This window comes from Dreissena polymorpha, chromosome 11 (assembly GCF_020536995.1).
Source record: "Dreissena polymorpha isolate Duluth1 chromosome 11, UMN_Dpol_1.0, whole genome shotgun sequence".
In the NCBI taxonomy this organism is placed as follows: domain Eukaryota; kingdom Metazoa; phylum Mollusca; class Bivalvia; order Myida; family Dreissenidae; genus Dreissena; species Dreissena polymorpha.
This window is the reverse complement of record NC_068365.1, coordinates 60457035-60481730: the sequence shown is the minus strand read 5'-3', so window position 1 is coordinate 60481730 and position 24696 is coordinate 60457035. Positions and strand designations below refer to the sequence as shown.

General features: G+C 35.2%; 2 protein-coding genes across 2 annotated transcripts in view; one reads left to right on the top strand and one right to left on the bottom strand.

The window, feature by feature from the left end:
- LOC127851915 (TPR repeat-containing protein DDB_G0287407-like) overlaps positions 1 to 24696 on the bottom strand; it is a 71516-nt gene that overhangs the window by 39360 nt on the left and 7460 nt on the right. Inside the window, exons 2-6 of the mRNA XM_052385902.1 lie at positions 21598 to 21794; positions 21162 to 21272; positions 18460 to 18615; positions 17084 to 17268; positions 15620 to 15730 (exon numbers count right to left, since the gene is read on the bottom strand). Coding sequence (XP_052241862.1) covers positions 15620 to 15730; positions 17084 to 17268; positions 18460 to 18615; positions 21162 to 21272; positions 21598 to 21672 — 638 coding nt within the window. The 5' untranslated portion in view covers positions 21673 to 21794. The remainder of the gene's footprint in view (positions 1 to 15619; positions 15731 to 17083; positions 17269 to 18459; positions 18616 to 21161; positions 21273 to 21597; positions 21795 to 24696) is intronic.
- On the top strand, positions 3370 to 5545 carry LOC127851920 (E3 ubiquitin-protein ligase TRIM33-like). Its single transcript, XM_052385912.1, has 2 exons — positions 3370 to 3978; positions 4737 to 5545. Exons 1-2 carry the CDS (start codon positions 3647 to 3649, stop codon positions 5053 to 5055), a joined length of 651 nt encoding a protein of 216 aa, XP_052241872.1. The 5' UTR covers positions 3370 to 3646; the 3' UTR covers positions 5056 to 5545.

The following is a 24696-nucleotide window of genomic DNA, read 5'->3' as shown; positions in this document are numbered from 1 at the left end:
CATGAATGTGTTGTTATTGGAAGTCTTTCAATAAAACGCTTTTTTATTGATTGAGGACCTTGAGTGGAAGTGCAATTTTAAGTGCCAACACTCTGTTATCAAATATGTTTAATACTGTGCTTTTTGGCGCATCTGTTCCAGATAAAAAATTGCCAAATGTTTGTGATGATAAATATTTTCATCAGGCTTCAGTCTTAAAGGCTCTATAAAGGTGAAGATCCATAATTATTTACCGATTTTTTAATAATTTTTCCGTATTTTATATATAAAGGTTATCAAAAAACAATATGTATATGCTATTGGGCATTACCATAAAATAACACTCCAACACCGTTATTTCGAAGTCGTCGGGACCGTTAAAAAAACTTCGGATTAACGATAATTCGAAATAAGCATTTGACAGAAGACTTCTTTGATTGATTATTTAAAACTAAAACGTTGTGGAATTCGCATGGTTCGGTTACACGATACTATTAATAATTGTTTTATTTAAAAACGTAAACTAGTCAGATAGCAATAGATTTCTACTTATAACACACGGAGGAATAAAACGATTCTTTTTCTTCTTTTTATTGTCCTCTAATTACAGAACATATAAAACATAAGAATAGCACAAATTATCAAATTTACACGCTACGCGCATACGACAAAGGTGTAATTATTGGCTTTTGACGGGCCACGCTCAGACGACAAAGGTGTGAAATTACGCTCAGTGTTTTGCAGTTTTGACTTCGGATTAAAGATTGATAATAAGGTGCGAATTGAAGTGTTGGGACCGACAGAATCACTTCTAATTAACGATTTCTTCGGTTTAACGAAGTTCGGATTAACAATGAAATTTTACATTAAACAAAAAAGAACCGAAATCGGGACCCGAAAATTACTTCAAAATAACGGTGACTTCGGATTATCGGTGTTCGAAATAACGGTGTTGGAGTGTATGAGCAATACAACTTGTTTTGAGCTCAAAATACAGTGTCCTACAAGTCAATCGTGTTAACAACCAATCAGTTTATTTACATCGCTGTTTACTAGGGAAAGTGAAAGTGAAAGTGACTCAGGTCACCAAAAATATATTGTTGATTTTCAATGTTTTCCGGTATCACTCACAAAGTATGTCTCTTCTAATAATGGTTAAAACGTTTGAAGTGATCTAATTTGTTACTTTTTGCTGGTAAAAAGTTGTTTTAACTAGGATTAAAAGTGAATGTTCTTTTGGCTATTTTTAGCATACATCACCTCTTTGGGGCTACACATCACATTAGTTGCCAAGTTGTAAACATTTCTTCCAATAATGAAACGGGTATATCTTCAATACTTCTTGACAACGTTGCACCTCAGCTGTGTTATTAGCATTTTTTATGCAAGAGTAACTGAAATCTGGTAAAAATTAGGCAAGTTTATATGCATAATAATTGGATTTGTCACCTTTATAGGGCCTTTAAAAGTTTCCTGTATAGTGATACCGATTCTTTTCAGGTTGACCAGTTGACCTAGTTTCTAAAAGCATGTAACCCAGATTGGAATCTGACCAAGATATTGTGAAGACAAACAATCTGACCATGTTTCATCAAGATTGGTCATAAATGTGGCCTCTACCGATGTAATAAAAACAATACCCATGTTTTTGTGAAACAGAATGCCCCCTAGTGCGCTTTGTAGCTGCACTGCTGCTATTTTAAAGAAAATTGTCTAAGGCACATAACTTCATCAAAAATCAATGGACCAGAACCAAACCCACACTTTATTTGTTAGTCATGTAGAAAACCTCACGTACCAAAAATCAGCTAAATATCTTAACTCATTTTGAAAAAAAATTCAGAAAACAGTACTTTCTATGATTCAACCTTAATTGTGGTCTGTTTTTATAACGCGACTCAGATTCAAACGTCACCATGATATTGGTAAGATGAACAAAGATTCAATAAGATTGTGTGATTAATCTGGCTTCTAGATTATTTACAAGGATCTTCTAAGATTTTACCTGGTGACCAACTTTTGGGACAAATGTGAACATGCTTCAAACTTGACGTATTTATTGTCAAGATAAACACTCAGACAAGTTTGATCAAAATTGATTACCGGTAATAAATATGACCTCTAGAGTGGCCAAAATACTTTATCTAGATTTGACCTCGAGACCTATTTTTTTGGACGCACATGTCCCAGATCAATCTCAGCCTATAAATTGTAGAAATAGTCATTCTTACGAAGTTTCACCAGCACAGAGTTAAAATGTGGCCTCAAAAATGAAAACAAGCCCTTTCACAGTTTGACCTGGTGACTTAGCTTTTGAAAGCATGTAGCATAGATTCAAAATGGGCCTAGATATTGAAATGATAACATTCTGACCTAGTTTTGTAAAGACTGAGTCATAAATCTTGCTTCTGGATTGGTAAAAAGATTCAACCTGGTGATGTAGTTTTTGGACACTCGTAACCCAGGTTCCAACTAAGTCTAGATATTGTCAATATAAACATTCTTACCAATTTTCATTCAATAAATGTTGCCTTTAGAATGATAACAAGGTGTTTCTAAGATTTAACTAGGTTACCTATTTTTTGGAATGCACCTGATCCGGATTAAAACTTGGCCTATAAATTGTCCAAATAAACATTCTGACTAAGTTACATCAAGGTTTGGTCATTAATATTTGGAGTAGAAACAAAGCTTTTTTCTAAGATTTGACCTTGTTACCTAGTTTTTGGACACACTTGAACCAGATTCGAACTCGGCCTCAATATTCTACTGATGAACGAACATCCATGAGTTTCATCAAGATTAGATAACATTTTGCATCTTGAGTGGTATCAAGATAAATATTTACAACACACACTGCATGTAACACTATGATAGTTGCCTGAAATAGGGTGATTACAAATTGCTTATTTTACGGTCAGGTCAGCTAAAAAATGTTTTTTTCCATCAAATTCTAACAGTGGGCTTATTTTTATGTGGAGCATCCATCTATCTTTTCATATCCAGTTCTTGTATCCCTCTATTTCAAAATGTTGCATATACATTTAATGCAGACTTCCTATACCTCAATTCATATGAACTACAAAATCTGATATGCAGAGGAATATTAAATATGACTGAGAAGGACTTACATTAAACCCATTGCTGAGTTGACTTAATGATATGAAACATGTCTTACACTGTAGTAGATATGTTTATTTTCAATAAAGTGCAATTCATGATTCTTATGTTTCAAATTTCTAAACATAACAGTTGGTAAATACAGCAAGTGAAAACTGTTAAATCAGCAAAGACTAATCAGATGATTTGTAGCCTCCAAGTTTAGAGAGTGCTTGTTCACTGAAAATACCATGTGTCACCCTATTTTCTGAAAATGGTTTAACCCTGCTTTATCAGCAAAATATTAAGCAACAATATACATCGTTTTATCTGTTTGTAGCTATGCTATGGGCTTTGTATTCAATGTGAATTTAATAAGTTGTGTGGGCTTAAACATGCAACATAATTGAGCTATATACAAGATTTTAATAAAGAACATGGGCAATACATATTAACTACAAAACGGTGTGTGTTTTCATAAATACTCATGTTTGCAGGAATGGGATCATAATAATAGAGAAAACAAAGCACTTTAAACTCAAGGACAGTTCACAATTTATATCACAAAATGACGGCATCTCTCGATTCAGGTCTCAACAGTTCAGATTTAGTGAAGGACTATTTTTGTGGAGGTTGCGAAAGCAGACAAATTTATGAAAGTGCTGATTATTTTTGTGCAACATGTACGAGGTTTTTCTGCAGAAAATGCATTAATCCTCATGATAAACCATACGCAAACCATTCCAAATATGAGGGAGGAGACACAAACAAATGGCCACTAACAAAGACAATGGAGGATTTACTTCTGAAATGTGATGTTCACAAGGACGAGAAACTGAGGATGTTTTGTCAGGACCACAGTAAGCTGTGTTGCACTGATTGTGCTTTTTTGTGTCACAGGTAAGTTCTACAAAGTTATGCAATAAATAGGGAAAACCCACCAATCTCAAATGTTACAAACAAAGCTGGCCTCATGAAATCCTTTCCCAATCACATACCATATACATGTATCAATCCACATTTATTATTTGAATGAATCAAACATTGGTACATAAAGGGGATTAGCCTTATTTGTACCTTAGTATTAGTGGTTATTTCCAATGTTTATCACAATCCAAGAGAAGTATTGTATGATTATGAGGTTTAAGAAAGAAGGCATCATTCACTAGAATCAATAAAATATTTGTCTTTTTTAATTCTTCTGCTGAACTTCACAGTTGTTAAATGCATTTTACAGTTAATCTAAACAAGATTAGAGTGTCTATGGCTGCAATGTTTGCAGAGATTATTGCTAGATGTCTTTATTACAAAATGGGGCATACATTGGTTGATATGCACAATCTTTATTTGTTATGGTTTTTGTCAGTACATGACTATATATATGTTCATCATTACTGTTAAATTCTTATTTATAAAACTGTAAAATTCTTGTTTACAAAACTGTTAAAATTTTGTTTATTAAACTGTTTAGTGTTAATAGATCATGAATTTTATAATTTCTTTTATGATAAGTTTTTTATTTTGACTCAAAATGTTTGCCAGGACATGACCTGCTTTGCAAATTAAACATTTGATAGTTGTTTATGTTGTATTTTCATAAGAAAATGCATGCGCACAAATGAGTCGTGCAGTAATTTTGATTCTTGTTGCTATTTCAGACAGTGCACAAACATGGCTTTAATTTCTGAGTCAGCCAAAAACCTGACAATGGATATGCAACAGTTGTCGAACAATCTTCAAACTATTGTTGGTGAACTAAATAAGTTTAAGAGTAAACAAGAGGCCAGCATTCAGTCCGTTGAGGTATCATGTAATGAAAAACTGCAAGAAATCAAAGACCTTCGAAAGACATTAAATACTGCTTCGGATGCACTAGAAAATACAACATTGAAAGAATTGGATGAAATTTGGACCACAATGCTAACCTCTCTCAAGAAAGATGTTAACAACTGCATCAAACTGGAGGATGATTTATAAACACTCAGTGAAGCTGTAAATGGCCTTTGTGATAAGAACAAGAAAGAAATAGAGTTCATAGCCAGCAGGAAGTGTCTGGACAAAATACAAGAGTCTGAGTCATATCTGAAGGAGAACCCTGTAAAGGTGCAGAGTTTTATATTCCATGCAAATGCTGACATTGAGCAGTACCTATCTAAACAGTCTAGTCTATGGAAGATTGTAGACAGTATCCAGTCTCTTAGACACAAGATGAATCCAAACCAGCAGTTAACTGTGCGGAGGAAATCCAAGTACATTGTGAAAATGTCAAGTGACACAAGTCAGACTGTCAGCATCGTTGGCATGCCTAGTGACAAGGTCATTGTTTCAGATTCCCAAAATAATAAAGTGAAGCTGTTGGACCAGCATTACAATGTGTCCAGTCACTGTGATGTGTCTGGTTCTCAGGAAATTTGCCAAATTACATCTAGTGAGGTGGCTGTAACTTTCAATAAAGATGTTAAGTTTATCTCTGTGAGTAATGGGCAGCTGGTGAGTGGGAGGAAGATTTCATTACAGCATGCAGCTTATGGTATTGCCCACCATGAGGGCATACATGCCAGAATTTTTTAGGTCCAAAGCGGGACATTCCATAAAAAAATTGTCGGGACATTTGACCAAAAAGCAGGACACCTAAAATGATCTATCATTCCACCTTTACTAGAGTCAGTATAGTACTAACAAAAACTCTTGATACTTTTATTCAAGACATAAAACATCTGATATGAAGCATGAAATCTAAAACATAACAATAACAGTTTTATTAAATAAGACAATAGCAAACAACGAAGATAATATTCATCTTTTTAGAGTTCAAAATCTGGAACATTAAGACAACAATACTCATTATATTACTTTCAATGGCAAACATTAACGCAGGGGAGGCTATCCAGTACACTGAAATTACGGGTTACAGTAAACTAGCTACCGAACAGTTTGATCAGCTTGACACGGAATGCGCGGCCGTACACATTTCCGAGGTAGATTTTTGGTGGAAGCAAACCGTCTTTGTGTTCATTTTAACTGCCAACAACGCCTCAACCGTTCTATGGCCCAGATTTTCCCTTTATTCTTTCTGATTTTTTTTCAGTGTGCTGAAACAACATTCTGGATCGGCGTTTGAGTGAGGGATTGACAGCGCAGTTTGTTACTTGTCAATTGTCGCGGCTTAATTGGAGTAGGGTCAAACTGTCATGCATAGCACCTCGTTGTTTTTAGCTTAATTGGAGTAGGGACAAACAGTCATGCATAGCACCTCGTTGTTTTTATTACAATTACACCCAATTACACTAGACAGGATGGGTATCACTTATTGGACTGTTTGTTGCGATTTTGGTATATTGCACATTCGGATTATCCCGCTATTTTGGAACTAAACATTGAATGTAAAAGACTCATTAATGACGTAGAGTTAATTTTACAAAACAATTATTTTGTTAACCGTTTCAAACAAAGACAAAAACAAACACATTTTCAACATTTATTTCATTATAATACAACTATCGATAGCAATAAGCGACCACTATCTTGAAGACCACCATGGTGTGAATGCCTGATAAAATCAATAATTAGCCGATAAATCGCTGATAAGGTGTCATAAACCACATTGGTACACACGAGAATGTAGAATCGGATTGTTAATTGGGGGCGATAAAGGGATTAGGGGTGGTGTTAGCGAAACAGAGCTTGAATAGCGAATTTTATTGGGAACCTATAGACCTTACATCGTTTTTTTACGAATGTCGGGACAAATCGTCTCATATCGGGACGCCGGGACAAAGGGCCCAAAAGCGGGACTGTCCTGCCGAGATTGGGACGTCTGGCATGTATGCATAAGGGAGTGCTGTATATCACCTCTGGGACTGCCCTGTACCACTACAATATGACTGGGACACTTGTGAAAAAGCTCTTTGAGGATGCTGGAGACTCTTATACAGGTATTTTTCATTCATACACATAAAATATTTAATCTATTTATGATACTTTAAAACTCTTCAACATTGTTTAATTATTTTTCAGAACAAAAATGTAAAACAAGAGAGCCTGAAAGGCCCAAAGTCGCTCACCTGAGATAACAAGATATTATTGGGACAAATCTTCTGACCAAGTTTCATGAAGTCGGAAAATAAATGTGGCCTCTAGAGTGTTAACAAGGTTTTACTATAGCCATATAAGGAAAAATGCCCCGCTCCCTGGCAGCCATGTTTTTCAACCAAACGGCATCATTTTTTGACTCGTTCAAGATATTATTGGGATGAATCTTCTGACCAAGTTTCATGAAGATCAGACAGTAAATGTGGCCTCTAGAGTGTTAACAAGATTTCATTATAGCCATATAAGGAAAAATGTCCTGCCCCTTGGAAGCCATGTTTTTCAAGCAAACATAATTATTTTTTAACTCATCCAAAATATCATTGACGAAGAAGACCAATCTTCTGACCAAATTTCATGAAGATTAGACAATAAATGTGGCCTCTAGAGTGTTAACAAGGTTTTACTATACATTGTAGCCATATATAGCCATATAAGGAAAAATGCCCCGCCCCTTGGTGGCCATGTTTTTAAAGCAACCAAAACCATTTTCGAACTCATCCAAGATATCATTGGGACAAATCTTCTGACCAAGTTTCATGATGATCGGAAAATAAATGTGACCTCTAGAGTGTTAACAAGGTTTTACTATAGCCTTATAAGGAAAAATGCCCCGCCCCTGTGGTGGCCATGTTTTTCAACCAACCGGCATTATTTTCGAACTCGTCCAAGATATTATTGGGATGAATCTTCTGACCAAGTTTCATTAAGATCGGACTATAAATGTGGCCTCTAGAGTGTTAACAAGATTTTACTATAGCCATATAAAGCCAAGCCATATAAGGAAAAATGCCCCGCCTCTTGGAAGCAATGTTTTTCAAGCAAAGGTTGACATTTTCAAACTCATCCAAGCTATCATTGGGACAAATCTTTTGACCAAGTTTCATGAAGATCGGAAAATAAATGTGGCCTCTGCGAGTGTTGAAAAGGTTTTACTATAGCCATATAAGGAAAAATGCCCCACCCCCTGGCGGCCATTTTTTTCAACCAACCTGCATCATTTTTACACTCGTTCAAGATATTATTGGGATGAATCTTCTGACCAAGTTTCATGAAGATTGAACAATAAATGTGGCCTCTAGAGTGTTAACAAGATTTTACTATAGCCATATATAGCCATATAAGGAAAAATGCCCTGCCCCTTGGCAGCCATGTTTTTCAAGCAAAGGTTACCATTTTTTAACTCGTCCAAGATATCATCAGGACAAATCTTCTGAGCAAGTTTCATGAAGATCGAAAAATTAATGTGGCCTCTAGAGTGTTAACAAGGTTTTACTATAGCCATATAAGGAAAAATGCCCCGCCCCCTGGCGGCCATGTTTTTCAACCAACCAGCATCATTTTTGAACTCGTCCAAGATATTATTGGGATGAATCTTCTGACCAAGTTTCATGATGATCAGACAATAAATGTGGCCTCTAGAGTGTTAACAAGATTTTACTCAAAAAAGCCATATTAGGAAAAATGCCCCGCCCCTTGGCAGCAATGTTTTTCAAGCAAACGTAACCATTTTCGAACTCATCCAACATATCATTGAGACCAATCTTTTGACCAAATTTCATGAAGATTAGACAATAAATGTGGCCTCTAGAGAAATAACAAGGCAAATGTTGACGCTGCACACCGCACAATGGATGACGGACAAAAGGCGATCACAAAAGCTCAGTATGAGCACATTGTGCTCAGGTGAGCATAAAAAATAACAACAGTGTTAATGCGTATATCATAATCCTAATCTATTTATATACAACATGTTTGTAAATTGTTTTCAAGTGTTTAACTGCGCAGTGAGTCCTGCAGGAGACAGGATCTATGTAACCAACTTTCGGCAGCACAAGCTCCTTACTCTGGCTACAGATGAGACCCGGATATCCACCTCCATGGACCCTGAACTACAAAACCCAAGGGGTTTACATGTTACACCTGCAGGACAAGTGTTAGTCTGCGGAAACAGCTGCAATACTGTCATACAAGTGGATCATGAGGGAAAAAAGAAACTGGCAACTCTGGCTTCTCAGAAAGATGGACTGAGCCAACCAGCGTCTGTCTGCTACAACACCAACACTCACCAGGTTATTGTGGGACTATGTGGTAACAGTAAAATCACTGTTAATGACTTGCAATAGCTCTGGCATTTGATTAAAACATTGAAATAAAACAGGTTTAAAAACATAATTGCCAATTTCTCTTTGAATGGTTATTTAGTATTAGCAGCTTATATCTAGGTAAAGAAAAAACATATTCATATAGTTTAGTTTTGTTATGAACAAGTAATTAAACTTTATTTGAATATGAGTTGTTTTCATGCTTGAAAGATTGGACCATTTTAAACATGAATTTATAACAACTATGTATAATGTTGATGCTGATTAGTTATTTAGTCTGGATTTACATTATTTCATTTTTTTAATACACAATTATAAATGTTTTATGTTACGTAAGTATTTAGATGTATAAACATTTGATTATTTATATATTCAGATGTTTTTCGTTTTTCATGAATTACTGTTGATATATTTACCATATTCCTATGTGTGCTTTTGATGACCTATTGAAATATAGTTATACTTTGGAGGCACACTTCTCTGGACTTCAGCAACATGTAACAATAAGATAAGTGTTTATTTGGCAATGTTACTTAAGGCTTACATTTCTACTGTGGTCAACATATAACACAGATTTTTATTAAACCACTTACAACATAAGCCCTGTGGTGGGTCAGACTTCTAGCAGAAAAATACACTTATATCTATAAATTGATATTGTTGTGGAACAATTATAAAGACTATAAAGCATAAAAAAGGGAAATATTTAAATAAAAATGCACCATGAAATGTGAAAACAAATCCTTATTAATAAATGATCATTGATGCAACAGCTTCTTTGTTTTCAAGGCTTGCTATTTCAATTAAGTGCATACAGAGCTTAAGTCTCAATCATCATCTTTCGTTCTCAGTAACAATTAAAGGGTGGATTGTATTTTTTTTGCAAAAATGTTCCTTGAATAGACCCTTTTCACAATAAGCCAAAATCAATAAGAGCACGAGGTCACGTGACTCGCAGAATTCCCGAACAATGCTGAATGTGTAGTCATTTCTAATAGTGCCATGCAACGCCACATATAATTTTAACCCTTCACTCTTTTGAACATTCGGCAACGTAATGATACTGTCAACAAATATAACATTGTCAGTATTAGAATAAATACAGTGGAACCCTCTAAACCTGATCCTCTATATACTGGAATCCTCTCTAAACCAGAAAAAATTTCCGATCCCATTTTTTTTTCCTATAAAACCATGCGCAAAATATATCCTCAAGACCAGAATCCCCCTCAATTTGGAATACCGGTAATTCTTTGGATCAAAATTGGGTCATTCAATACGTAATTGTACCTCTCTCAACCAGTCAGGACCCAGCTTATTGCACCTCAGACCTAGAGTCAACAAGATGCGTTTGTGAAACACAATGTCCCCCTATATGACGTTTGACCTTGAAGGATGGCCTTGACCTTGTGAAGGATGACTTTAACCTTTCACCACTCAAAATGTGCAGCTCCATGAGATACACATGCATGCCAAATATCAAGTTGCTATCTTCAATATTGCAAAAGTATTCATAAAATAAGCGATTTGGGCCACATATATTTGACCTCTGACCTTGAAGGATGACCTTGACCTTGACCTTTCACCACTCAAAATGTGCAGCTCCATGAGATGCACATGCATACCAAATATCAAGTTGCTATCTTCAATATTGCAAAAGTATTTATAAAATAAGTGATTTGGGCCACATATATTTGACCTTAAAGGATGACCTTGACCTTGACCTTTCACCACTCATAATGTGCTGCTCCATGAGATACAAATGCATGCCAAATATCAAGTTGCTATCTTCAATATTTCAAAAGTATTCATAAAATGAGCGATTTTGGCCACATATATTTGACCTCTGACCTTGAAGGATGACCTTGACCTTGACCTTTCACCACTCAAAATGTGCAGCTCCATGAGATACACATGCATGCCAAATATCAAGTTGCTATATTCAATATAGCAAAAGTTATTGCAAAATGTTAAAGTTGGCGCAAACAGACCAACCAACAGACCAACCAACGGACAGGGCAAAAACAATATGTCCCCCACTACTATAGTGGGGGACATAAAAACAGGTGAATAGCAGATTAAAGATGCGTGAAATAAATAAAGATGGTCGAAAATTTTGCAAACTGTAAAAATCTCAAATCAATATTAAGAGTCTTAGCCTTTGAAGTACATATCGATCAATACAAGTGAAAAAACTGATTATAATTACTGATAACAAACATTATAGGGTTGTTAAGTGTGTTTTGTTTTTGATGAAGGAAACTGTAGGTTAGCTTAATGGTATATAATCTTGAATTGTTTATTACAATTGCTTATTTAGTGTCATATTAAATGGTAATTTGCAGTGTTCTTAAAGCAGTTGCATTAAGATATTCATTTAGATTTTCAAATTGGCAATTAAGATAACTGAGACTAAAAATGGTCGAACCTCCATCTAAGCGAAGGCCTGTGGCATTGTCTCTAGAAGACAAAATCAAAATGATATAGAGTCAGAGATGTTGCCTTAACCTACACGATTCTTTCAGAGAAATATGGGGTAGGAAAGTCGACATTCGAGGATATTGTTTGAAAAAAGAATGTGTACATGTCTCATTGGAAAAACATCACTACATCCAACAATAATCGGTTTAAAATTGAGATGAAATTTGATGCAATATGAATGAATGTTACATTATAATAGACTTTTAAAATTTGCTGAAAGTGAGCGTTTTTCCACATTAGGCTATGTAAAAGTTAGCATAACATTTAAATAGTGTCATGTACTTCGCCTTTATAGTGCTTCGCCCTATGGTTCATTCAACAAACACCTCTTACATGTTCGATCGTTCATGACAAATATCACATACCAACACACTGAACACACCCATAACTTTTAGAATTATAGTTACATTATACTTTGTACTATATTATACGGCTAATGCATACCTTTGTTTTGTGCAATTATCAATTTTAATTCTTAAGGCCATCTTTACTGTGACATTTATGGGCAACTATATTTTTATAAAGATGTAATAATATTTATAAATATATATACTAACGATATATGACGTCGTTTAATTATTATTCAGTAAATGTTTGTTTTATAATACATTATCAAATTATTGACATGAAAATCCCAAACATAAAGAGTTACAATTAACTGGTATATAATCATTGAAATGATCCGCAAAAGAAAGTTACACATTCAGCCTTGTACTGAAGTTCGACGCACCACATGATATCTAAAAATAGGAACAGTGATAGTATTGTGAAACTGGTCTATTGTCATTTCATAAACGTTCATTGGAATCATCAAAATAATTGGAATACTGCATGAAACAGAAAGTGTAAATCAACAAGCAAATTTGTTGAATTGATATCCCTTGCCAAATAAATTTTGTTTATGGATGGGTGTAGAACTAAAAGAAAAGGTATAAGTGAAGGGTTGTGCCTTTTGTCAATTTTTTTAAAACTCATTTGTACCTGTTAAGTAATGACCCATAATTTAGCCCAAAGTCAATGAACCAGAACAAAACGCTCTCTTCATCTGAAGGTCATGTGGGCAGACATTCCTAAAAGTATTTTTAGTCCAAAGGACAAAACTTGCAGGACCGGGCTATGTTTCATAGGACCAAAACATCACGTCACTAACTCAAATTTATTGACAAAATGATAATTGGGAAAATGCAATGGAAAATAAGCAGCACAACATTGAACAATAACAAATTACAACACTCAGTATTCTACAGAAAAATATTAAAACCAAAAATTAGTTAAAAATAAAGAAATTTTCTCAATTGAAAATTCAATTATTGTATACTGGTATGCAAATTGAAGTTAAAACAAAAGTTTTCAGATACTTTTCAGGTTTGTTTTCCCTTCTTTAGCAGGGTCCCTTCCCCCTAACTTAATTTCTTTAAAATCATTCAAATTTCCCAAAATTTTAAGTTCACATTGGAAAAAGTTTCGCCTTTCTCAGTTTTGTGGATATTTCCCCCTGAAATTGAAGGCCAGACTTTTTCCTTGCATTCAGAAAAAAGCATTGTTGATAGTTAAGTGACTGCGACAGTGACTCAAGAATGTAAATAAATTATTTTTACACAAAAAATCACATCAATACTTGTTAGGAGTTAATGCAGTATCCAAAAAACAGTACACAAGTGGCATAAGTATGTATAACATAAAGAGACAGAATCACTTTTAATTTTAAAGTACACAACACTTTATCGGTATTACGAAAATTGAATTGACAACTATTTCACAGTCGCGAAATTATATGACAACTCAGAATTATGCTACAAATGTCAATAAACTGGCCACAAAGATATAGAAATCAATGAACAATTAAGCCTAAATGTGATCAGGAACAAACTGTAAATGCCCCTAATAACAACAATTTTAGAAGCAGAACGTGTTTTCGTTTAACTGTAAAAACTGATGACATATTTACTCGGAAGTGCGCGTGCACATTAAATTTTTATGAATGTTAATAAAAAATACGTAATTTTCACTGCTCATATTTCTTTTAAGCTCTCTTTTATTTTCAGATTTTAATTTTATGAAATAAATAAACATCTGTCCTTTTATTATTTACTGCACATTCGGACCGGAAACATAGAATTTTCAATCGGACCTGTCTTAAAAACATCGGTCAGGTCCAAGGGTCCGGCAGTTTTGGAAATGTCTGTCTGGGTAGACTCAAACACCAAAAATCAGCTCAATACCTGAACGCGTTGCGTAAAAAAACTTTAGATAATAGGTTTAAAAGTGAAAAAATGTGTTGATGGCCCACAACTTCGCCAAAAAATCAATAGATCAGAACGAAACTCACACTTGACCTTAAGTCATGTAGGTAAACTCACGAACCAAAAATCAGCTCAATATATGAAAGCGTTGTGTAAAAACCTTCAAAATACGGACAATTTTGAAGTCCGAGGCCAATAACTTTGCCAAAAATCAATAGACTGGAACAAAACTCACACTTCAACTATAAGTCATGTAGGCAGACTCACATACCATAAGACATTTCAATAGCTGAATATCTGAAAGCGGTGCGTAAAAAACCTCCCGAACAACGGTTATTAAGGAGAAAATTTCCAAGTTAAAGGCCCATAATTTTGCCCAAAATCAACAGAACGGAACAAAACGCAGACTTTATCTGTAGGTCATGTGGGTAGACTCAAATATAATGTACCAAAAATCAGCTCAATATCTGAAAGCCTTGCCTCAAAAACCTTCAGAATAGGAAAAATTTTGAAGTCAAAGCCCCATAAATTAGCCAAAAATCAATTGACCGGAATGATACACATAACCAGTAGGTAATGTAGGTAGACCCACATACCAAAAATCAGCTCAATAGCTAAATGTGTTACAAAAAAATATCCAGAAAACGGCATGCTTGACATACAGTCCAACTCCTATATGCCACCATGACCTGACGGCAAAAAAGTTATTTGACCTGGTAACCTTGTTTTTGAATGACATGACCTAGGTGTGAAATTGGCCAAGATATTGTAAAAATAAGATTTTCAACCAACTGTTATCAAAATTGAGTCTTAAATGTGACCTCTTGAGGGGTCAAAATATTTTTTAGTTTTTTGACGTACTTGACCAAGATTTGAACTTAATCTTGATATTATCCAGATAAACATTTTGACCAAGTTTCATCAAGAATGCATGAAAACATTGACCCCTTGAGTGGTAATGAGCTGAAAGTTGCAACAAGATCTTTAAGATTTTCCACATATATGCAAAACTGTTGACCTCAAAGGCAAAGCCTATTTTGACCACAGGGGTATACAGTGGAAAAACTTTGTATGGGACCTCTAGATGATAATACCAACCAAACAGAAAAGCCTTGGGCTTTGCTGTTTCAGACACACAAACAAATTTCAGGAATTCATTCTGTCTATGAAAAACTGGTGACCCCTCAGGCAGAGCCATTTTTGACTTCAGGCCAAACTTTGAGCAAACTTTGTTAAGGACTAAAATGCAATGTTACATCCTAAATATAAAACTTCTGGGCTAAGCGGTTCCAAAGAAATTTGTTTAAGTTATCTTGCTTTTGCCCAGTGATATGATTGATTAACAGACATGTATGATTTGAACAAAGTTACCAAGAAAACAGAAGGAAAATGCCTGCGAAGTTTTGTCAAATTCTGCCAAGTAGTTGGGACATGACATTTGTTTAAAAAGTTGATGGACAAATGCACTGACTTACACCTGGAGGGATAGTAGACATCAAAGTATCCCAATAGCTCACCATGAATACGTTTTGCAAGGTGAGATAAAAAGAAAAGCTCTTGGTGCTATTTTGTATCTTGTGTGAACAGGTGACCTGATTTTATATAAGAATGTCTTCAACAAACCTGTATGCTCCGTGCAGTATTTCCATGAATGTAATGGAAGTGCCCTGTACCCAGTCAAACTTTGTCTTCACATCTTCAGGCACGTCTGTCTCACTGGGACACCACCCGTATCTATGACAAACATGTACTTTATAGAGAAACTAGCAGGAGCTAGGATTCGGAACAAGTTGTCATCTTGTATCATGTTAAATTTAATAATTTAAGAATTTAATTAACTTAAAACTTCATCTGACTATTATTGTAAATCCACATTTATTTGAAAAATATTTTGAGAACTGCTGCATTGACAGAGACTATTTTGCATGTTGTCTTCTCAAAACAAGAGAATCTAATTTATGGCGATTTTTAAGAATTATTATGCCATCATCATTTATGGCCATTTTTGACCTTTGAGCTCAAAGTGTGACTTTGACCTTGGAGATATCAACATAATTCTTTCGTTCGACACACCGTCCAATGATGGTGAACAAATTATTTTTAAATCTCACAATGAACGACATGGTTATGGCCCGGACAAGCTCATTTATGGCCATTTTTGACCTTTAAACTCAGTGTGACCTTGACCTTGGAGCTATCGACGTAATTCTTTTGCGCGACACTTCATCAAATGATGGTGAAAAAAATGAGCCTAATGATTTGAAAATCTCACAATGAACGACATAGTTATGGCCGGACAAGCTCATTTATGGCCATTTTTGACCTTTGAACTCAAAGTGTGACCTTTACCTTAGAGATATCGACGTAATTCTTTCGCGCAACACACCGTCCAATGATGTTGAACAAATGTGCCAAATGATTTTAAAATCTCACAATAAACTACATAGTTATTGCCCGGACAAGATTTCGGGACAGACCGCCAGACAGACCGACAAAGTGACTCCTATATAGTCCCCATTACCATTGGTAATGGGGGTATAACTACACAACAACAAAACCAGTTTAAAATAATAAAGAAATGAGATTTAAGCAAATTATACTCTCACTGTTTTAACATTTGTAATGAGCATATCATAAAAGGATAAATAGAAAATAAGTTAATTTTTCCAAGCAAAAATCAGATGAGCACTCAGGAAGAATAGAATTGAATTTGTTTCAAAGCCTCACACAATAATCATTCCCTGTCTCCAACACTGAAAACACCTTCATTGTCTCCCATCTTGAAATGTTTTCATCTTAGAATATGAGAGTTTTGACATCATTGAGCAGTTATAAACGTGTACCTTACAATTTTCAAAGGATATGTGTCTGCTCTTGTACACAATTTTTATGACACTCAAGTCAAAAAACTTTAATGTCACTCAAGTCAAGTATGACATAACAATACATGTTATCTTGTTTGGATACTGTTATGAGTGCAATTTTAGTGGTTCTACAACAACAATTGTAAAATTGTTAGTAAATTTCTTTTAAACTTTCGTTAACGCAAGCTGTGTACTTGTTTGTTCCCACTTGTCCAGTACATACTTCTTTCCAAGCAGGTTCAAGAATAGAGGCTGCCCACCAGTTTCCGCCAGGCATCGATCCAGCTCATCCAGGCACATGGAAATCGTGAGCGCCGTAGTTGAGTCATTAGGGACACCCCATCGCAGGTCACACTCTACTAAATACAGCTTACGGGCCTGACACCATTCCCGAAACTCTGGAAACACCTGAGGAATTCAACAATTAAGCCATATAGGTGTAATATTGAAAATGTTTTGAAAGTGCAAAAGAAATAAATGTTTATTTAGCACAGCTAACAAAAAACTTAAACCAACAGCCTTTGTCAAACCAATTAACTTATTTGCATTTGACTCTTACCATTGATTAATTCTATAAATCGAATAATTATTCTGCTTAACTGGTATCGATAAATAATTATTTTTTTTAATCTTTTTTTTCTGTCATTACATGAGAAATTAACACAGAAAATTGCAGGGGAAAAAAACAAGGACACTCACAAGGTTTATAGTATAGTGGTTTGTTTTAATGAGGAAAATAACAAGAGATGTGTTTGTCAGAAACACAATGCCCCCTATTGCGCCGCTTTGAAGCCATATATTTTACCTTTGACCTTGAAGGATGACCTTGACCTTTCACCACTCAAAATGTGCAGCTCCATGAGAAGTAAGTAAGAGATTGAGTGGAGAAATGAAATTTTTATTTTTTTATTTTTGACCTTTGCCCTTGAAGGATGACCTTGACCTTTCAGCACTAAAAATGAGGAGATACACATGCATGCCAAATATCATGTTGCTATCTTCAATATTTAAAAAGTTATGTTAAAGTTTTCGGACGGACGGAATATTTCACATTTGATCTTGAAGGATGACCTTGACCTTCACCTTTCATCACTCAAAATGTTTAGCTCCAGGAGATACACATGCATGCCAAATATCAAGTTGCTATCTTCAATAGTGAAATAGTTATGGCCAATGTTAAAGTTTTTGGACGGAATATTTGACATTTGACCTTGAAGGATGACCTTCACCTTTCACCACTCAAAATGTTCAGCTCCAGGAGATACACATGCACGCCAAATATCAAGTTGCTATCTTTAATAGTGTAAAAGTTATGGCCAATGTTAAAGTTTTTAGACGGACGGACAGACGCCATATATTAAACATTTGACCTTGAAGGATGACCTTGATCTTCACCTTTCACCACTCAAAATGTGCAGCTCCATGAGATGCACATGCAAGCCAAATATCAAGTTGCTATGTTAGATATTGAAAAAGTTATGACCATTAAAGTTTTCGGACGGACGGACAGACTGACATACTGACTGACGGACAGTTCAACTGCTATATGCCACCCTACTGGTGGCATAAAACTGTTCTACCCTCACAAAGTTGTAATACCTTCTTCACAAGAATTTCCCGCTCACAAAAGAAGTCTGTAAATGTTGAGGACACAAATACGCGCAACGTCTTCCAATCTCCATCATCAGGTACTTGTGTGTATGGCTGGTTCTCCTCGTATTGTGAACACTGGAGAGCAATCTCCTCCCAGCATTTCTAAAAATATATATGTAAATATATACCGGTAAGTGGTATTTCTTTAAAAAAAAACATGTTTCTATAAATAGACTGCATTTCTTTCAATAGACTCATAGAGTTACTTGCCATTGAGTAAATTCTGCCCTTGAGTCGAACATTTATCTTTGTAGTTTGCAAAGATCAGTTTTGATTGGCATGATTTGTGGCGTTATAACAAACACTTGACCTTTCATACTCAAAAATAAAATTTTGAAATAAAATGTTATCAAATATGATCTCACAATGAATTTGGATACATAACAGTTTTAATAACTTCTGGCGACAGTGAATTCAGAATTTTCAATGATTGATCATCTTTATACCATGGGCATTTTGGTCAGATACGTTCACAGCGTTCACAAATGACTTGATAGTGCCTTATTCTGTAATTATGAGAGGACATCTTCAGTGGTTTGCTCTTGTTTATGTATTTTACGGTAAAAAATGTGTTACAACCCAAATAGCCCTTGAGACGAACCCAGTTCACCCTTATGGCAAACATGAGTTTATTAACTGGCATAGGCCTATGGATGAGAATCAACTACATATTCGTTCCAATTAACATGACTCAATCTTTAATGAATCTCTAAGCTCTAAAACAACAAGAATCATATAATGTTTTATCTTTGTATTTTTGTACTGCCCTTTGTCAACCCCCAGTGCTAAAAATGGTTACGTTGTTGTAAAGTTCGGATAGACACTAATTGCGACCATGTCACATGTCCTCTTTCAATAACTTATTTTTTGCAGTAGACATGATGACAAAATAATAAATTTATATATTCAACACAGGACTGTTGCATTTTTATAAATATAGGGAATGGATAACCCAATAATTGCTCAAGACAAATATGTGTCTGTGTTACTGGCGAATGTGTCCGACTCATGGGCAAATTGTATGTGTATTGTTAATAAACAATTTTTAAATGAACATTAGCTGGGAACCAAATAATTAAAAAAAAATAGATTCATAAGATATGATACTTAAAGCCTGAACACGCTGAGTCCTGGCTTTGATCACAGAGCTTGTTATTTATAGACTTACATTGTTTGTATACAGTTAACCCTTTCGACTCAAGTAAAATTACCCTAAACAGTGAGTTTAAAACTTTAACATGAAGTAAGAATAAATCATTATAGAAATTTGAAAGATAATAAAAAGAGTTCTGGTAAACATTGTTCAGATTGCCACACAACAATGACATCATTCAAAACTGATTTTTTAAGCAGTATGATCATATATAGTGGTCATATATTTGCATATATAATCATACAAGAGCACCACATAGCGGATGCCAAGGCTTGGTTGTGGGTGCAGTTTTGAATACCAGTAAATCAGGGGACAAAAATACCACTCGTCCGCTCGTATTGACGAGTGAAATCTTGAAAGGACGAGTGAATTTTCCTAAAGCTCTCGTCCTACAGGACGAGTGAAAAAAACTGATGTTAAAATATGTATATTCTGACCAGAAAGACTCGTTTTCATTAAATAAAATCATTTTCTTAAAGCATATCTATTCCAAAAGTAGAATGCGAATGAACCGGAAATTGTAATTGTAAATTTCAAACAGCAATAGCGCGTTGTTATGCGAGACTGTTTCCCGAGTAAATATTGGCTTTTTGGTATAAACTTTGCGCGTCCATGTTGACAGGGAACTATCCGACTGCATTCACTGTTAGTATTGATCTTTAAAGAATTTTTTAATCATGAAGTACGGTTTGAAACCAGTCTGAATTTCGTCTGAAAAATGTCTGACATACAAGTGTTCTTTAAAGTTGGCGGAAGCGATGTTCAAACGTCCGAAACAGAAAGCACGCGAGTCTTCATTTAGTTATTTTGTGTTCCTCATAAATAAAGTAGATCTAACTTATTTCACTGCTAAACATTTCTTTTGTGATCAGCTGGCATGAATAACTGAGTAAGCAGCATTTTAGCAGTGATATAGGAAACTGTATTAGTCATATCAGCAATCTTTATTTCACACATACTTTGAAGGACAAGTGCATGTGTTTGCAGGACGAGTGAAAATCTTTATGCACTTGTCCTGCAGGACGAGTGCAGTTTAGAAATATTTTTGTCCCCTGTAAATGAAAGCTTGGCAGAAGAAAAGGAAGAAAGGTAAGTTACATTGACCTTTGACCTAGTGACCCAAAAATGGGTGTGGCATGTAGTACTCATCAAGGTGCAGCTACATATGATGTTTCAAAGTTGTAGGTGGAAGCACTTTGATTTTAGAGCAAATATTAAGGTTTTAGCACGAAGCGGACGGCAGACGACACGACGAGCTGGCTATGACAATACATCAGGTTTTTTTCCAAAAATGCCGAGCTAATAAAAAAATGAAAGATAATGTTATAACATGTAACAAAGAATTTCCAAAATTGTTGTTGATTTGATTTTGTTGTCAGTTAAAATGTAGGTCCTGAATAATTTTTCAAAGTGCCACTCCAATCACCACCTGAATCTATTGTTGCTGCTGCTGACAGAGAAGAATTCATCAACAGTAAAGTTAAATCATAAATACCTCCACTGCTGTCAGAACACTGTGGTCTAAGGTAGGCAACTCTGTCTCTGGAGTGGCGCCATTGCATCCCTCAGTTTCCTCCCTTGCATCAATATTCTTATTTAAATCTGTCTGAAACATATTAGAACTTCACATGCTCTGCTCATGTAAGTGGAAAAATTCTATGTTATATTTATTTATAACAAACTATCTGAAATTCTGCTAGAGATCTGTTTTGCATCAAGTTATACAGTGTAAAACTGCGAACATGTTTCTTTAAGATACTGTATTGTGACAGTTTCCGCTTTTATGAAAATGTTCAATGAAAGGAAAATCCATTTAAGGAGGAAAGTGTTGTCCCTGATTAGCCTGTGTGGACTGCACAGGCTAATCTGGGGCAACACTTTACAAACATGCATTAGGCTAAGTTTTCACAGAGTGCGGCTCATTTACTTACCACTGAGAGGTTTGAGAAACTCTTCTCCAGTAGAGTGTCTACTGAGTGAACACTGCTTTTGTACTGTCTATACATCAGTTGGATGAGCAAAATCACATGTATTGAAAAAGGCGTTGGTCAAACAACAGCCATCTGTAGATCACTTGGTCAGTCAAACATCAGCTGTACATGTGGTTTCATTTCAATTGGAAAGCCCCCTGTGAAGTAAAATGCATGTTTTGATGACCAGTTTAAATATTAAATTAACAAAAAGTCTTACAAATCAACCCGCCAGTGTTGCATAAAAGTTAGTCGATGACTTGTTATCTTTTTCTTTCTCTGTAGAATACACATTTAATGTATATAAACTAAGTACAAGTATTGTCTGATAAAAACCGTCAGTAATACTCTCACAAAATTGTCAATCAATACTCAGTGCCCCACATTTACAAATATTTCTATGTATGATCTTAGTCTTAATTTTAAACATTCAACAAATGGCCATCCTGACCATGATATACTTTAAGTCAGAATTTCCTTCCCCCATAATAGTAGCAAAGTAACAATTGCAATATGCAACCAGCATACAACCACAACAGCTTGCGAGTTACTCAGGCTTCATGCGGTTTGCTGCTCATCAGTATCAGTATCGAAGGGTTGGAAAATAAGGCTTTTAAACTTGAATCTATTAAGAAAGGAAGGTCTTTCATTTAATTTGATCTTCTAAGGGACTACAAACAAGACAAAATTGGTATCTGAGCAGTAAAGGGAAGAGTCTAAGTGAGATTTTGCAGGTTGTAAACTTAGTCAAAGTTTCAGATTCAATGAGCAGTACGCGTATACCAATATTTTGTTAAGAAATGCTTATCAAAAGATCCACTTTTAAAGCTTGACTAAACAAGAGCTGTGCTTATGAAACACAATGCCCCCTACTGCACTTTGAAGCCGCACAGCAGCTATTTTAGAAACAAGGTTATATTTTGAATGTAAAGGTCACAGTGACCTTGACGTTTGACCTAGTGACCTCAAACCATGTTTGATTGTAGATCTCAATGAGATGCATGCACATGTGAAGTTTACAGAACATAGACCCAAGAGTTTTCATTTTATGAGCAAGGTTAAAGTTTTGGGACAGACACACACATACAATGACAGACAGACAGGCAGACGGGCCAAAAACAAAACACCCCCGATCATTCTTTCCGGGGGCATAAAAAGTAAATTCACCATGGCCAATTAAAAACTTTTAATCATTAAATCCCATAATGTACCACAGTGGTTTTTTTATCATTTTTGGAAAAGGGGTTGGGCTGTCAGGAAAAATCATGTAGTTATAACTAAAATTGGAACGTTGGTATTGGTGTTGTTTTTACTACTAAACACTTTACAATTGAGAGTGAAATTGTTTTAATGTATATTAAATAAAGTTCAACATATACAACAGTAGGGCTCATATATTCTTCAGGTCAGGTCCGCGTGTCAAAATTAAAATATCCAAGAAAATTCGGGTCAGGTCGGGTCCGATAATACACAAGGTAATTAAAATAAAACTACATTAATTGTCATAGCATGTTTAAAGCGAGATTATACGATTTTTATATGTGTAAATTGTAATATATTGATAAAAATATGTTACAAAAAAACAAAATAGGCAAGAAAAAGTATACATACAAGACGAATTTCATAAAATGCAGCAAAGACAAATTAGCGCCCTGAGCCGATTGTGACAAAAATATTCGTTAAAATGATCCGTAAAACAAAATTGTGCCTGTGTGTCGCATGAACGAATCTGCACTAAAACTAAATTATGATTCATATCGTCGTACATGCATGATTTACATGCTGGCGAATTCGGCTGTACAGCCTTTTTCGATTTCAAAATTAAATATCTGGCTTTTTTCGCATTTTTCGACACATGTTCTTCTTAACTTTTAATTTAATTTATATTGAAAGATATATATAATAAGTTTTTTACACATTTTATATAAATTCATTTATATTTGACAAAATCCTTTATACTCGCTTTAAGCGTTCTTAAATATTATTTTGAGGAGAGAAGCCAAAATAACTTTCACTGTTAGCTCTAACTGCATTTTCTACTTTGAAGTAAATATATTTTAGAATAAAAGTTTCTTTTTTTTAACGTCGCCATTATGATCTGAATAACAAATAAAACTTAACATTCATGATTTTGGTGCGTCACTTCTATTCATTTATGACTATTTGTAATACTGCATTAACTGATAAAGGTTGTGATTTTACTTCACTTGTTGAAAAGAGATGATTTGACTACACGTTCAACATGTAATCTTGTACTTCGTAGTTTGCTACCCAAACCGGTATCGTTCGCAGAAACTTTTACCCGGATCTGCGGGTATTTTTTTGACCTGTGGATTCGGGTTTTTTCGGGTACCCGTTTAAGCACTATACAGCAGGATTGATAGATGAACTGACAGTTAAGATTTATTTATTTTTTTAATTATCACCACGTTTTTCGGAGAAAAAGTGGGGATATTGTATTGATCTCCATCCGTCCTGGCCACTATCTCCTCCTACACTATTAGCACTAGAACCTTGAAACTTACATACATTGTAGCTATGAGCATATGTGCGACCCTGCACTATTTGGAATTTTGATCTGACCCCTGGGTCAAAAGTTATGGGGGTTGGGGTGGGGCCAGGTCAGAGATTTTCACTCATTTTTTTATGTTATTTTACATTAACTTCTTCATTTCTACACAGATTTACTTCAAATTGATACTGAGCCTCTCTTATGACAATACGGTCAATCTCAACTATGCATGGCCAAATTACCAGCCCTGGGGCGCCCCGCCCACATAGACCACACCCACCCAAAATTGCATTTTACTATAATTTCTTTATTTCTACACCGATTCACTTCAAATTGATACTGAACTTCTCTTATGACAATAGGGTCAATCTCAACTATGCATGGCCCCATTACCAACCCTGGGGTTCCCCGCCCACATAGACCACACCCACCCAAAATTGCCTTTTACTATATCTTCTTTATCTCTACACCGATTCACTTCTTATTGATACTGAACTTCTCTTATGACAATACGGTCAATCTCAACTATGCATGGCCCGATCACCAAC